Here is a 16567-nt window from a genome sequence, read left to right on the forward strand (position 1 = left end):
GTACATATTTCTATGCAGTAGGATCTCTTGTGAAAATTAGATCTTAATCGCACCAGGACTTAAAGGAACAGTGTGTAACATTTCAGGTGTCAAGTATTTAATACTCTTATCAACATGGGAGTGGGTAAATATGCTTGCTTTATGCAAATGTACTGTATGTATATATTTATTATTGGAAATCAATTAACAACACAAAACAATGATAAATATTGTCAAGAAACCCTCACAGGTAAAAATATGCTCAAATCATAACATGGCAAACTGCAGCCCTACAGGCAACAACAGCTGTCAGTGTGTCAGTGTGCTGACTTGACTATGACTTGCTCCAAACTGCACGTTATTATCATAAAGTGGGCATATCTGTAAAGGGGAGACTCGTGGGTACCCATAGAACCCATTTACATTCACATATCTGGAGGTCAGTATAGGGACCCCTTTGAAAATGGCCATGCCAGTTTTTCCTCTCCAAAATGTATTGTAAGTTTGTGTTATTTAGCCTCCTTCGTGACAAGCTGGTATGGTATGGTTGGTACCGATGGATTCCTTAGGTTTCCTAGTTTCATATGATACCAGTATCTTCACTCTCTGAGCCCGCTGCAACCTAAAAATTGCAAGTTGCGTTAATACGTTACATAAATTAGCGGCGTTAAAATGAATTTGCGTTAACGCATTATTATCGCGTTAACTTTGACAGCCCTAGTGTTTTTCTACTGAACCTCAAGTAATACTGAAAACATACAGATTTAGCAGTTAACACACTAAAATGTAGTTATTAGCATACACATGTCTTTATTAATGTATTTATTAAAAGCTATAACATCTCATGTGGGCTCCCATAAGAGTCAGGTCTATGAAGAATACTGAATCTAGTACAACACAGTTGTAATATAACATGTCTTCATAGGAGAAGTTATAGCTGTTGACAAATACTGTACATTAATAAACGTCCTCATATCTGCTTACAACTACATCGTCTATTAAATGTTTATATAGTGCTTATAATTGCTAAATAGGGGGCTGTTAAAGTCAAGTGTTACCGAAATAGGTGCCGAACAGGTGAATTGTTTACACAATCCACACATTTTTGTGGCATTTCAAAACATCTGGTCTGACCTCTAATTGTCGGTGAGTTGTGGATTTCTGTGTCAGCCTCAGCAGTCACAGACAGAGCTTACATTCTGTGGGTGGCTCAAGTCAGTAATGAGCTCAATATGTGTTTATGACTTTGTGTCTGTCTCAGTGTGTGTACAACATGTGTGTTTGTGCATGCGTGCCTGTGTCTGTGTGTTTGTGTTACAACACTGTGTAATTTTTCAAAACCCAAAAGTAGGGAACAACCACTTTCCCATCCTAAAACCACGACTCCCGTTGGGTTCCACGCTGTGGTGAAAATCCACTAAAGATTCTGTGACTTTTCCTTCCTTCCATGGCCCGGCCGCTCTGATGCTGCTGCTGCTGCGCTGCGTCCTGCTCTGTCTCTGCTTACAGAGTGACATCATCGGAGTTTCCCTTCTCCAGAAGCAGCTGCCACAGCATAAATACTACAAGCTCTCTGGCAGAAGTTCACTCTTAACACAATAGCAACACAAAGAGAGAAGTATCACCATCGAGCACTGGAAGCACCTGAAGACACAGCAAGAGTTTAGTTGGTAGAGTTTTTTTTTCTAAACTGCAAGCAGTAAAGACTCCAGAGATCAGGGTTGTGCACAGCATGGTGGCCTACACAACAGCACCAGGTGATGCGGAGATGGGTCTTGAGGAGAGGATAGTGGTTTTGGTGGAAAAGAAGTCCACCTTAGGGCAGATATGGAAGGTGTCCATGGCCCTTCTCATTGTGGCCCTTTGTTTAGGAGGCGTTCTACTGTGTGCTTGGTACTGGAGTGGAAAGCCAGAATTGATGGTAAGGAGTGGCTCTGTCTTTCTATATCTGATCTTTTAAAACTTTGTATTTTCTGTAAAAAAGAATTCAGTGTTTAAATATGTTTTTCCTCTCCTTACAGACACAATCAGGACAAACAGAAGCGCTGATCAACAAGGTCACTGCTGAGACAACAGGTGATTATATGCACGGCTACGCAAGTAAAAAAAGAAAGCTAAAGGTTTTTTTTGTGAGATATACTTGAGTCTTTGTGGATTATTTGAGACAAGCTCACATTTGTCTTCCTCTCCTCAGATCCCCACTCCACACTGAGGCGAATCAGCAGCAAAGCCAAGGCAGCCATCCATTTAGAAGGTGAGTCACCTTGATTTGGTCCTCAGCAAACAACGCGCTCATGATCTCGACTCTTTTCTTCCACTTGTGTGATGTTTGCCACTTCTTTTTTTAGAAGTGTGTTAGACGGGAGCACTATAAGGAAGTTGTTACACAAGTTATTCACTGGCTTCAGTCAATCTTCCCTAAATAACATACCTGTTGGTTATTGAACACCCTGTGGTGACGAACCAAAGCGTTTCAAGGCTGTAACGGCGTTTCCTCTTGCTGTATTTCCAGGTAGCTACGAAGAAGACGACGAGACTTCGCAAAACCAGCTGGAGTGGAGAAGCGGTCAGGGCCAGGCATTTGCTCAGGGTGGCTTCCAGCTGGAGAACAACCAGATCATTATCCCTCAAACCGGCCTCTACTTCGTCTACAGCCAGGCGTCGTTCAGAGTCTCCTGCAGCGATGGCGACGACGAGGACGGAGCGGGAAAACGCCACACACCTCTCAGCCACAGGATCTGGCGCTACTCAGACTCCCTGGGCAGCAAAGCATCTCTGATGAGCGCGGTGAGGTCGGCGTGCCAAAACACCGCTCAGGAGGACAGCTACACAGATGGGCAGGGCTGGTACAACGCCATTTATCTGGGCGCTGTGTTTCAGCTGAACAAAGGAGACAAACTGTGGACGGAAACCAACCAGCTATCAGAGCTGGAGACCGACGAGGGAAGGACTTTCTTTGGTGTGTTTGCACTATGAAATGACTCCTTGCTGAGATAGTAGAGATGATACAAAGCTCTGCAAAGTGCCATTTTTTTACGTTATGTTTTTATTTTATTATTATTCATCTTCATGGTGATGTAGAACTGTTTAAATCTCAATGGAGATAAAGCTTGTACCTGAAAAAAAATCCTATAAACTGTAACAGTTTACAACATTTTTTTTCTATTTTAAGGCACTTTTTTTATTACATTATTTATGCTGACCTGAGATTGTAGTATGGCTAGACTTTCTCTGCTGTATCGGATACAGACAAAGCTCTTCACTGGAGAGTTTAGTTCAAGGATAATGTACAGAAATCTCATCACAACTTGTATGTATGTATTTATTTGTATTTATTTATATTTAAATCATTGGGATTAGGTGTTATATTTATATACTTTATGTTCACATGAATTAAATTAAAATGCAAAAAAAAAAAAAATTGTGTCACAACAAAGGATGAATTAATTTCATAACTGAGATGCCAAATAGAAAGTAGGTAAACAGTTCCAGCAGCCAGGTAGGGCAGTACACATACAGTACACACTGTAGCGGGCTCGGCCTGTTTTCTGGCAAAGGATGCTTTGAAATTCCTCCACAGCCAGCAAATACTTCCTTTGTTAGATCAGACAAGATGAGGGGAATTTCCTACTTTTCTGTGCTCTTGCTGTGTGCTGTGTCAGGTGGAGGCCCACAGAAGCCTCAGCCCAGAACGGGTTTTCCCCAGTGACACCCCCCCACCACCACCACCACCCTCTCTCCCACACACAACCTCCCTCCTCCTCCACACCACCTTCCCTCTATGACCACATACTTCATCTTCAGTCAGCTGGAAAGAGACATGACATGGGAGGGAGTGTGAGTGTGTGTGTGTGTGTACGTGACTGCATTCAGTGTGTACTGTATATGTGTGGGACTACAGCACAGCTGGTTTTGTCACATCATGTAAAACTCACATTATACAACTATCGGATGTACTTGGAAGCCATTTGTCTACTTTAGTCTCTTTTTATCCACAAACATCCACTTATTGTCTCAGTAATGAGGTTCCCGCTGGCCTCCGCAGCTGGTCGTTGTGTTGAAATCCGCTTCCCATTTTTCGTTTAATGATCTCTTCTTCTGGGTTTATTTGCTCTTTGACTCCCGCGAGAAATATCACTGACAAATATACTCAACCTGACAGAGTTAACTGCTCAAAAGGTCATTGGGAGTATAAGAAAAGCAATAAATAACTGGTGACATCTAGTGGATGATGTACAGGATAATGAGACTCTTTAGGGAGCTGAAAGTTTTTTTTTTTTAAAAAGATAAAACGCTGAAAAATTAAAGCAGCAGTAGGAAGATCGGAGCAAATATGATTAAAAAACTTATCTTTATAAAACGGTCACTATATCCTGACAGTAGTACATGAGACAGGTGATCTGAATAAAAATCATGTGCCTCTTTGTCCTCCTAATGGCATCTGCAAGATTTCACAGACCGGAGGAAAACCACCAATCAGATCCGAGCTGGAGCCTTGCCGTCTCTGAGCAGCTGTCAATCACTCACAAACTCCGATCAAACGGTCAAACTAGGCAGCGCTGATCAAATATGAATCAATATTCTGTTACTGTAATGCCTATTTCTCTCCTCAAATGTTTTCAGAAACATCATGTAGTGTACTGTTTAGCTGTAAAATGAGAAAGTTTGTGACCAGCTAAACCGTGCACTACAAGATGTTTCTGAAAACATTTGAGGAAAGAAATAGGCATTACAGTAACAACATATGAATTCCTAGTTTGACCGTTTGATCGATTGACAACTGCCTCCGTTGAATGAAGTAGGAACACTCTCTCAATAAAATGACCTGTGATTGGCCAAAGTCTCCCGTCACAAGCTAAACTTTTTAAAGCCTGAAAGCAGAGCCATGAGGAGGTGCAGAAGTCTAGTTTTCTCTCAGAACACTTGAATTACAATATGCTGGAAGGTTATTATGAAATCTTTTCCCAATTATGCCAAAAACATGTTGCCTACCGCAAGGTTAATCGTCAAATTGTGTAGGATCTAGCTGAGAAAAGCTGATGAAAATTCCACTAAAACATTTCAAACTTTCTTGTAATTACAGTTTCAGTTTCACTCAACAGCGTAGTGTTTTGGAAAATAACCCTGTAATTCCTGTAATAAATAAAGGTATCACTGAAACACAAAAATACCCAATGAAAAAACAATTATTTTATTTATGGTACCCATATATTTGCATACACATACTCTGAAATATATTAACATTTAAGATCTTAGATATAGTGAATACAAATATCCCCAAATCCATGTATATTGTCATATATGTGCAAGATAATAGAACATTTCCTAAATTATTTCTGCATTCATATGTTACACTATCTGATCCAGGAACTGCACAGTTAATAAATATGGCCTATTTCATTCATTGATGTCCTCCTCCATACCCTGAGCTAAATGTATTAGAATGACAGCAACATAAAGTGGAATAACCAGTTTAGTTCAGTTTAAAGTGCACACTGACATATATATATATATATATATATATTATTATTTTTTTTTTATAAATATTTGACAAAGTATTGTTTAACCTGCTGATAGAGCTGTTCAGGTATCATTGCTTTTATATAATCTTGAAATAGCTCGTGAATGAAATAGTACATCCAGATTAACTGCTGAATAAATCTCACATTACTTTATGTATATCCTTCTTTGATACATTTACAATTTACCCAAAGGCAAAATGGGAAAGAAAAAAAAAGAAGAAAAAATTAGCATCCATCCAGATTGTCTGTTATGGGAAAAGATAAGAAAAAACATCATTTTAAAATAAAAAAGGCTCACAAGAATGACGAGTAACAGATTCACATGTATAAAAACTGTGCTTTCTTCTGAATATCCACAGAAATAGCCATCGTAGAAGCCCCACATCTCACCGCACTGCTGCTGTAGAAATATAAATTGGCTTTCATTTCCAGGAGGCAGAAAGTACAAACTATTCTTCTGGCGAGTTGGAAGTTGAGAGTTTTTCTCTACAAAATGAGAGAATCAGCTGCAGTGAATGTGGCTGCAGCAGTAGCCGGCGATATCTTCAAAATACACAATACAGGATGAGGGGTTTATTTGATGGCTACGACTGTACTACACTGCTGAATAGATACAACACAAATCTCAAAAAACACATTATTTCAAATGGCAAAACTATCAAAATTGTATCTATACAGTAGATGAGCAAGATTGGATCATTTTCTCCTTTAAAATGGGTCTAATATTCAGCAAAAGGACTGAAGGAGGATTTTTAAGATGCGGCGTTGTACTTGAATACACGGTCCTGACAACAGACATCCATACATGCCAAGCCCCTTCAAAATTATGGCTATTTAATAATGCACATTATCACTTTTCAGTGAAACCAGTCCAGCTCGGCCGCTGTTCAGGGGAAACATTGGAGAGAAAACAAACTGTACATTGCTTTTGTCCCTTTGTAAATTTCAGTTTTCACGTCTCTCCTGAAAAGTAAACAAATAATTCAACAACACCTCCATGACAAAACAGATCAGATATTACAGAACAATATAAATCACTACTGTATGTGCTTGCCTAGTCAACAAACTCGAAGAGACGAAAGGTGGAGACAATATAGCAAAGACACAAACACAAACGTTTCCTTTTAAGATCCTCGACGCGGTGTCTCTCCACAACAGAACGAGATAACGAATGAAGGAGAAGAATGATTGAGAGATCTTTCTGTTCACTTGACATTTGAAAAGACCTGTGTGTGCTGTCCAGTCTGACCAGTCACATGTGCCTCGTTGCTGGGTTGAACATCAAAACTGTGAGGACGGGTGTTAGCTGCGTGACTCTCCCCGAAGCTGCTCAGTGTAAAGCACTCCCGTGTCGTCTTTTGTGCTTCCACGCCCGTATTTTAAAAACAGTGTCACTACACCGCTGTGCTCATGGCCGAAACAAGTGAAAGTCACAGTGTCTCATTGTGTTTTGTGTCCCATGTGTGTGTGCATTGTGCCACTGTCTACCCCCCCACAACCCTCTCCCAGTGCCTCGCCTATTTATACAGCAGTGGGATCTGGCTGTTGTGACAGTGGTTGCGGCTCATCTTGCTGTCAGCCGGGTAGAGGTTGGAGGAGTTGGAGAAGGACGGCGGGAGGGAGTGATTGTCCGTGGTGGGGTTGGGGTAGCCGGGCGGGGGAAGCAGAGACTTAGGATCCGGCTGGGAGGATGGCGGCGGGGCGTTGTGGTTCTGGTTCTGGCCTGAGGAGGGGCGGCGGCGGTTGCGTAGAGCCTGTCGCTCAGCCAGCTGGTTGCGGAGCGCCGATACCCTCTCTTCTTTCTAATGACACAGCAAAGAGGAGAGAGAGATTGTTGTAGAGGTGTAACACTTTACTTTAAATATTTAGCATTTATTAGCATTTAACTAGGCTGCACGGTGGTGCAGTGGTTAGCACTGGCGCCTCACAGCTAGAGGGTTGCAGGTTCGAATCCGGCTTCTGTGTGGAGTTTGCATGTTCTCCCCGTGTTAGCGTGGGTTTTCTCCGGGTACTCCGGTTTCCTCCCACAGTCCAAAGACATGCAGGTTAGGTTAATTGTGGACTCTAAAATTGCCCGTAGGTGTGAATGTGAGCGTGAATGGTTGTATGTCTCTATGTGTCAGCCCTGCGATGGACTGGCGACCTGTCCAGGGTGTACCCTGCCTTCGCCCAATGTCGGCTGGGATCGGCTCCAGCCCCCCCCCGCGACCCCTAACGGGATAAGCGGTTGCAGATGGATGGATGGATAGCATTTAACTGATTGCAATTAATTGGTCTTTTCTACCAAAACTTTATGCTTGTTACAGCTTCCTAAATATGATAATACTAGGGCTGTCAATCGATTAAAATATTTAATCGTGATTAATCGCATGATTGTCCATGATTAATTGTGATTAATCGCACATTTTTTATCTGTTCAACATGTACCTTAAAGGGAGATCTGTCCAGTATGTAATACTCTTATCAACATGGGAGTGGGCAAATATGTTTGCTTATGCAAATGTATGTATATATTTATTATTGGAAATCAATTAACAACACAAAACAATGACAGATATTGTCCAGAAACCCTCACAGGTACTGCATTTAGCATAAAAAATATGCTCAAATCATAACATGGCAAACTGCAGCCCAACAGGCAACAACAGCTGTCAGTGTGTCAGTGTGCTGATCAGGTCAGAGGTCAAGGGACCCCTTTGAAAATGGCCATGACAGTTTTTCCTCGCCAAAATTTAGTGCAAGTTTGGAGCGTTATTTAACCTCTTTCATGACAAGCTAGTATGACGTGGTGGGTACCAATGGATTCCCCAGGTTTTCTATCTTGGTATCTTCACTCTAGCTTCAAAACCGAGACCGCTACAACCTCCAAAAGAATGCATTCATATGTTCAAGAAATTAGTGGCGTTAAAACAAATTTGCGTTATTGTGTAATTATTGCGTTAACTTTGACAGCCCTAATTAATACATTAAATATATTTAGGTTTTGGTAGTGGTAGAGGAAGTATTCAGATCCTTTACTGAAGTAAAAATACTAGTACAACACTGTAAAAATACTCTGTTATGAGTAAAAGTCCTGCATTGAACATGTTACTTAAGAAAAAGTATGTAAGTATAATCAGGAAAATGTACTTAAAGTATTAAAATTAAAAGTACTCAATGCAGAGACATGTCCCCTGTGACTGTTGTACTATTATATATTATATCATAAGATTATTATTACTCATGGATTTATGTACAAGCAGGATTTTACTTTTGTGGTTGGTAGAGCTGGAGCTCATTTTGAACCATTAACTGGTGATTATTTTCATTATGGATTAATCTGCTGATTATTTGCTCCACTAATCGATTGATTGTTTGGTTTGTAAAGATTTGGCAAATAGTGAGAAATAATGTATTTGGTATGCAAAAAAAATCTGTGATTTTGTAAAGTAACTAAAGCTGCCAGATAAATATAGTGAAATAAAAAGTACAATATTTCCTCTGAGATGTAGCGGAGTAGAAGTAGAGAATGGTATGAAAAGAAAAGACTCAAGTAAGTACCTAAAATGTTTACATAAGTGCAGAACTTGAGTAAATGTGCTTAGTTATATTCCACCACTGGGTTTGGGACTGTTGGTTGGACAGTCCGAAGGCTTTGGGAAACTATGATGAACATTTCCCCACAATTTTGTGACATTTTATAGACAAAGCGATTAGTCGAATAATCGTGAAAATACATTTTCCAAACACGATTGGAACCTTATCAGCCTGAAAAAATTCAAAACCTTTTACAGTTTGTTTTTTTTAGTCAATTTAAGGAGCAACACTTCTATAATAACATTGAATAAACTGTTCTGTCAGTGTGAAAGCAAACCATAGAAACAAGGTTACATTATCAAAGAAAACCTACAAAAAGCAATAAATAAATCAATAATAACAAAGGCTGCATGATAACATAAACTCATGTCTCTATTTGTACGATTGTGTGTTATTATTATTCTCTGTTTTCTCATGTAGCATTCTGTTGCAAAGTAGGTACAATCAATTCTGCACAATACTATACACCTTATGTCTATAATAAATGCACATGAATACATGACTTGTGTAACCTATATGTCCCCAAATATGTGTATTATACAATGAATTGTGTGTACTAATTATGTGAATGATGTGTCATTTAGATGTTTATTATTATTGTTATGAATATTAATAATAATAATTCAAACTATGCTACTAATGTGTATTATTATTATTATTAATAATTCAAACTATAATAATAATAGTGTGTGTGTATAATGTATAAGGTATATAACGTCTCCACCTCCTGGATGATCTTTTGCAGCTCCCTGTTCTCTCTCTCCAGCTGCCGGGATTTCTCCTCGTCGTTGTTGTTGGTGGACGAACCGGTCTTCAGAGTGTCCTGCTGCTCCGACTGCCACTCGCCGCGGGTGATGAGACGCCGCATCTGGACCGCCACAGGAACAGGAAGTCAATAAAGAACAAGAGAGCAGGCCTGAGAGCACTGTTTGCTGAATGAATAATGCATCTTTATGAGAACACATTTTTAGATATTTGCAGCCCTTTTTTTAGCCAAATCTCTCACATTTGTCTGAAGGAATTTTCAAATTGTTTCTTATTTCATTACATCTTTGGTGCTTTGCGCTCACTGTCGAGCTGTTTCTGCACTGCACTCCCAGAAGCAGCCAGACAGTCAAACAGTGGTGACGATATTGAGATGTTTTTGTTTTCCCCCATTGGATTTTCTGTTCATATAGTTTGAATTTCAGTAGGTGGCACTCTTTCCTCTCTCTGCACAGTCTGCAGCAGTGCTCATGTGCAGTTCTCCTTCTATTTATTCCAAACAAATCATTGTAGCTCATGCCAGATATTGAAAATGTCTTACTCTGGGGCGCTGTGTTAGCTCACCTGGTAGAGCAGGCGCCCCCCATGTACCAAGGCTGAGTCCTTACTGCAGCGACCCAGGGTTTAAATCCAACCTGTGGCCCTTTGCTGTCATCCCTTCTCTCTCTCTCTCTCTCTCCCCCTTTCATAACTGTCACCTTCACTATCTAATAAAGGCAAAAGCCCCCAAAAAATATCTTCAAAAAACACTGTTTTTCCCCAACACCAAATGTTTAAAGCAGCTGCACATCTAAAGGCTTGTTGTATTAAAGTGGCAGTAGGCAGTATATTTTTGGCATCATTGGGAAAACATTTCATAATAACCTTTCAGCATATTGTAATTCAAGTGTTCTGAGAGATAACTAGACTTCTGCACCTCCTCATGGCTCTGTTTTCAGGCTTTAGAAAATCTAGCCCGTGACGGGAGACGTTGACCAATCACAGGTCATTATTGAGAGAGCGTTCCTATTGGCTGTGCTCCGGTCATGTGGCGGCGGCGTCACAAACTTTCTCATTTTACAGCTAAACCGTGCAATACAAGATGATTCTGAAAACATTTGACGAGAGAAATAGGCATTAAGGTAACAGAATATTGATTCATATTTGATCAGCGCTGCCTAGTTTGACCGTTTGGTCGGAGTTTGCGAGTGATTGACAGCCGGCTCTCATAGACGGCAGACGGACAGCAGACCTCAGATCAGCTCTTACTGCATGTTTTCCTCCGATATGTGAAATCTTACAGATGCCGTTAGGAGCACCGGAGGAGACAGAGGCACATGATTTTTTTCAGGTTACCTGTTTCATGTACTACTGTCGCGATATAGCGATCGTTTTATAAAAATAACTTTTTTTAATCATATTTGCTCCAATCTCGCCTACTTCAGCTTTAAGTATGTAACGTCACAGATTATTACTGTAATGGTGAAATTGCAAAGATTTGATCATTTAAGTAGCCTTGTTATTTGATGTCACAGCCAGTCCAATATTGCATTGCACACAAACATCAAAAATGAGTTTCAGAAGTTTGTCATTTTCATGCACCGAGCAGTACAGGCTGGACTTTCTCCCTAAAGAGGCCGGCACGTTTTGACCTTTGGTTTTACTGCCACACGAGTGTACTTTTCAGTGTGTGCAGCATTTTCCTAGAGGTGTCAGTGACGAGTCGGAGCACCTTGGGTACGAACAGCACCACCAGAGTGATGTAGGCAGAGAAGACGACTGCTAGAGCGGCAAAGGCAAAGGAGGCGTCCTGCTGCGACGACAGGATCATGGTTACTGGAGCCGTGATCAGACACAACACCTGCAGGAAGAGAGAGAGAAACGGAGAGAATAAAGGAGGAGGAAAAAGTGAGATTTAAAGCAGAGAGAAAGAAAGAGGCGGGGGAGAATAAAGTAGAGATGGAGAGGGAGAGAATGAGAGGGGAGGAAAATCACATCCATAAAAGCATTAGGCATCTGTTTATCATTCCGGGGAGGGCTCCCGTGTGAAAACAGCATTAAAAAGTCATGACTGAAGTGGCAACAGCGCGCCGACAATCACCACATTGTCATCTCATCGGGGCCTGAAGCTCACAGCTTAGCAAAGAGGAAGGAGGACCCCTCACAGACACCATTAACTATTGACATCATCATAAAACTGAAATGTGTATATCAGAACATAAAATAATAACATTGGACTCACATTATGGAGCCATGTGATGAAATGAGCATGCAAGCTGCATTTAGTGCTCTCATAAATAACCATGAATGATAGATCAATGACGACTCCTCTCCTTGATGGAGGAGGCGAGATCAATCCATTTATTAATTACCTAAGCTGATAAATGTTCCCCGTTTTAGTTATTAATGGGAATCCGGGCCGAGTGCAGGACATTCTGTCAAAATATATATTTGCCTGCTTTTGGTCGAAGCAGAAAAACCTCCTCTGGCAGTTAAAGTGACAGAAACCACTTCCCCCCCAGACATTTTACATCAATTACAAAGTTAGCCTGTGTCAAGAGTGTCAGGAAATGCCAGCGAGTATTTGTCTAAAGTGGCTAAAGCGAACATAATGGCAGCTATTTCAGTGTAAAGTGCATCCCAGGTGCCTCCGTTTAAGATGATTCACTCGCTATTAACAAGAGCTGAAAAATGTTTATGACTGACGGCTGCGTTTACCACTGTACTTTAGTGGCTAAATGGGTACAATTTGAAACCTATTCCCACCGTGCGGCAAAGGTAACAGCTCCACACAAAGCACTGTGTGGATGCGATCTCTGCCATCCAAACACAAAGATGACGCACTGCACACAAATATCTTCCCACATAGATACCCAGGATAAAGTATGCTTGAGTTGCATGAGATTGCAGCACAATAAAAGTTCGTAATACACACTTTCCTACTTTATTTAACATTTATTTCACCAGCAAGTCCCGTTGAGAACTAGTTCTCGTCTTTATAAAGGAGACCCGAGATACGACTGTTTGTATCACCACAGGCTCCATAAGCATCAGATTGTGTGATTCATACAAGACAGCAGCGTGTGCTGGCAGTATTATGATTTGGACAGGACCGCGTCCAGGGATCTGCATTTTAGTGAATCAAATCTCAAGACGTATAAGCCTGTTTCTGTGCTCGTGTTGCTCCAACCAAACACCTGTACTTTTCTGTATTTTATACTCAATCCGTAATGTTCAGCACATCCCAGAGGTTGTTTTGAAAGGAATTATACATTCTGTTGTGCCCACAGTGGACTTCTTGTATGATTTTTGAAGATCGATGCAAAAATGGCTAAACTAGATAACTTGATTCTGACAGCAAACCTAAAAAAAACTTTTTTCTTTTGCACTCAATTGTAGCTGCATTGGAAGTATTCCAATGTGATGTTCAGTCACGTTTAGTCATCTTATCTACTCAAATAATAAAAATACACTACAAGCATTAAGGGAGCATTAAGTTATCTATGGACTCCATTAACTTGTATAAACAACCAGCAGGAGCTGCAGAGAGTAGACCCTTGAGAATGAAGCTTTTAAGCTCCTGCAGCTGAAATGTCTTGACACACTGGCGGTCAGTTGCCTGTTTTGCTTCTAAAACGAGCAGGAAAGTGGCTTCTGGAAGCCAAAAAGCTGAGCGCCGGGCAAAGTAATCAAGCATTGATTAACCCCCCACAGATATACTACGCCCATTTTGTGCAATGGGGTAATAAAAATCGTATTTATAGCCACTTTAAAAGTTATTCCGTGTGCTGCAGACTGCTTTTAGCAGACAGCAGCACCCAGAAACAGGAGTTTATGCGTGATGGTGTCATTTCTTTTTTGGACTCACAGCGACGTTGTAAATAGCCATCCCCACGGCCCGATGGTCATTGATCTTTTCTGTGGAAACCGACTTGGTCTCATAAGCCAGAAATATTCCCAGCAGCAGCAGTAGACCCTTGTAGCCATAAACCACACCTATAGGAAGAGGAAAACAGTGAGAGAACATAGAAATGATGTAATATGATATGTGTAATGCAACTGAGGCAACAACTGAAGGAATGCAGAGCCTATACATTATTGTATGGAAACAAATGAAGGCCATTAAAAATAAATAAGTGTACGTTTGGTTGTGATGTTATTCTATACTTCAGTGTATACATTTGGCCCATTGGTCTCCACATACTGTAGGTAAACACTGACAGACACATATCGCAAAATGTTTAAAATCGCAATAAGATCGTATGGTGACTTAAGTATCGTGATAATATCGTACTGTGGGGGCCTCTGATGATTATTTACACAATTTACTATTTTACATTTTAATATTCTGTCTTGTCTTTGAAGCAACAAAGAATATGTTGTGCACATTGCAGGATGCGGAGATAGATGCAGTCTTATTGACGTACTGAGACATCAAAGAACAGAAAAAGGAAGATGGCTAGAAAGTAGGGATCGACCGATATGTTTTTTTCAGGACCGATACGATACCGATTATTAGTAATAAAGGAGACCGATAACCGATATTTTGAACCGATAAACATTTGCAGTGAAAATGAAAATCTTGGTGTCAAAAATGGTACACAAAACTTTGAGGAAATGCCTTAAAGCATATGTTTAATTAAAAGAGAACTTTTGAACCAGAGCTGCTTTAGGACAGCCTCCTGGTTGAGACTGAGAGGACCAGCCTTGGTAAGGGACGTATAAGAAATAACGTTATAACCGATCAATTGTTTTGCTAGTCAGCTGGCTAAATTATGGATCAACAAATTAACTTAATGATGTTCGCTATCGCATTCAAGCTCTACGACGCTTAATATTATCTGACGTTGCATATGTAAACGTACATGTAAAAACACCAACTCATACGGGCGAGTAATGTTACGTTATCAAATCAGCAGCTAAAATAAGTTTCAGTTGCGCATTCACCAACATTACTCAGAGATATAACCAACACTATTATCTCGTTATAGTAAAGTGCATTATTCGGACATTTTCAGCGGTGTAACTGGGAAACTGGGCATAAATAGATCATAAGATTTTGGTGGTTTTGCAACTTCAGCATAGAGGATTGCAAACTCGACAATATCTTCCGTCGTACCGAGAAAAAGCAGCACCGCTCGCTCACCGGGACTGAGTCTGTGTTTTTCTCTGTACGTCTGTGGAGCAGCAGCCTTCAGTGTTCATTGGCTATTGCTGATGACGGTTAACCAATCAGATAGTGCTGTGAGCGGGACACTGAGCCAGACTGCACAGTGGAGACTGAGTGGAGAGCGCTGACAGAGAGAGGAGGCTGCATCAGAGCCAAGGCGGCGCATTTTCAAATTAATTTATTTTATCAGTTATCGGTTAAAAACAAAAAACAATACCGATAATCGGCAAAATGCTGAATATCGGTGCCGATAATCGGTCGATCCCTACTAGAAAGGCCTTTACTTCTAGTGTAGGTAACATTGTGAACAGCTCAATGTGGCCATTGAGTGAGTAAGTGAATATGACCGAGTTGTGCAGAAGAAGAAAACCAAAAATGTAGATGCGATAGAAACCAAAGTGCAAAAATATGCAGACAGACAGTTAGACTGACAGAGAAAAGGGAACATAACAGTAAAAGAGAGAGAAGCAGGGAAGAAAAGAGGATATGTGACTGAGTAAGTTCGACACTTCAGACTGCCCATTGTCTCTTTATACCGCCTGATATTAAAGCACCAGCTTTTCTTCTCTGAGAAAGGAACTGCTATGGGGCAATGGCCCAGTTTGTGACCCATATTATTTGAATTTCAGCACCATTATACTTTCATAAGAGCTGCCACACTAAGAAAGACAGACAGACAGGGAGAGAGAGGGCCTGCGTGGGCCGACAAAAAGAGAAGCAAAGAGGGAGAAAAGAGGAATCAAACATACGGGATGGGGGGCGGCGGGGGCCGAAGGAGGAGGCTGTGATATGAGGCCTGTTTAATTCAGAGTGAATGGTAGTGACGTGTGTGTGTGTATGCATATGTGACTGCATATGTGTGTGTGACAGAGATTATTCAAAACCGCAGCAGGGCAAAGAGTGATAAAGAGACAGATTGAGATATGAGAGGGTAAAAAGGGGGAAAAAAAAGAGGTCGGATACCGAGCCACGTGTTCATCTTCTCTGAGCTGCAGTGCTCCAGCAAGGGCTGAATCAGGACATCCAAATCTTCTTTAGGGGCCTCCTTAGTGAACTTCTACTCGCATGGCAGACAGAGGAAGAGCAATGGAAGGATAAAGAGATAGAGGGGAAGAGAGAGAGAGAAAGAGAGTCGGGGGGAGATAATAAGAAACGATGAGACAGCAGCACTCTGGAGAAGGAGGCAGAAAATGCACAGTAAGCACAAGCCCCGGTGACTGCACGGTTTGATCCCCTCGGTCCTCCCTGTATGTCAGATATAGATGAGTGAATTAAAATGAGTCTCAGATATCCAATAAATATGAAATATAAAGCTATTCGAATATAAGGTCTGACCACATAAAGTCAGCGCTGCGCAGATTAGAGCTGATGATGACATCTACAGTCTACTCTCGTTCCTACAGAGGTTCAATGCACTTAATGAGTGCAGACTACATGCACATTAGTGTCCCGGCTTTGTGTCTTATCCAGGTTTTGATCACATTCGGGATATGCTGTTTAAAGCTTAAACGGTGTAGCAGGTTTCTGTGTCTTGATTCCTGAACATCACAGCCACTCATGTCTGTACTGATTGAAA

General features: G+C 41.0%; 2 protein-coding genes across 3 annotated transcripts in view; one reads left to right on the forward strand and one right to left on the reverse strand.

The window, feature by feature from the left end:
* Window positions 1-1575: 1575 nt before the first annotated feature.
* Window positions 1576-3101, forward strand: tnfb (tumor necrosis factor b (TNF superfamily, member 2)). The gene is made up of 4 exons (XM_074652796.1): window positions 1576-1900; window positions 2001-2055; window positions 2174-2233; window positions 2492-3101. Exons 1-4 carry the CDS (start codon window positions 1712-1714, stop codon window positions 2953-2955), a joined length of 768 nt encoding a protein of 255 aa, XP_074508897.1. The 5' UTR covers window positions 1576-1711; the 3' UTR covers window positions 2956-3101.
* A 2053-nt stretch (window positions 3102-5154) lies between these two features.
* gabbr1a (gamma-aminobutyric acid (GABA) B receptor, 1a) overlaps window positions 5155-16567 on the reverse strand; it is an 85089-nt gene continuing 73676 nt past the window's right edge. For both annotated transcript variants that reach the window (XM_074652794.1, XM_074652793.1), the window contains 5 exons: window positions 15955-16048; window positions 13690-13817; window positions 11554-11682; window positions 9802-9945; window positions 5155-7303 (listed from right to left, as the gene is read on the reverse strand). In XM_074652794.1, coding sequence (XP_074508895.1) covers window positions 7019-7303; window positions 9802-9945; window positions 11554-11682; window positions 13690-13817; window positions 15955-16048 — 780 coding nt within the window. In that variant the 3' untranslated portion in view covers window positions 5155-7018. The remainder of the gene's footprint in view (window positions 7304-9801; window positions 9946-11553; window positions 11683-13689; window positions 13818-15954; window positions 16049-16567) is intronic.

This window comes from Sebastes fasciatus, chromosome 12 (genome assembly GCF_043250625.1).
Source record: "Sebastes fasciatus isolate fSebFas1 chromosome 12, fSebFas1.pri, whole genome shotgun sequence".
Lineage (NCBI taxonomy): Eukaryota > Metazoa > Chordata > Actinopteri > Perciformes > Sebastidae > Sebastes > Sebastes fasciatus.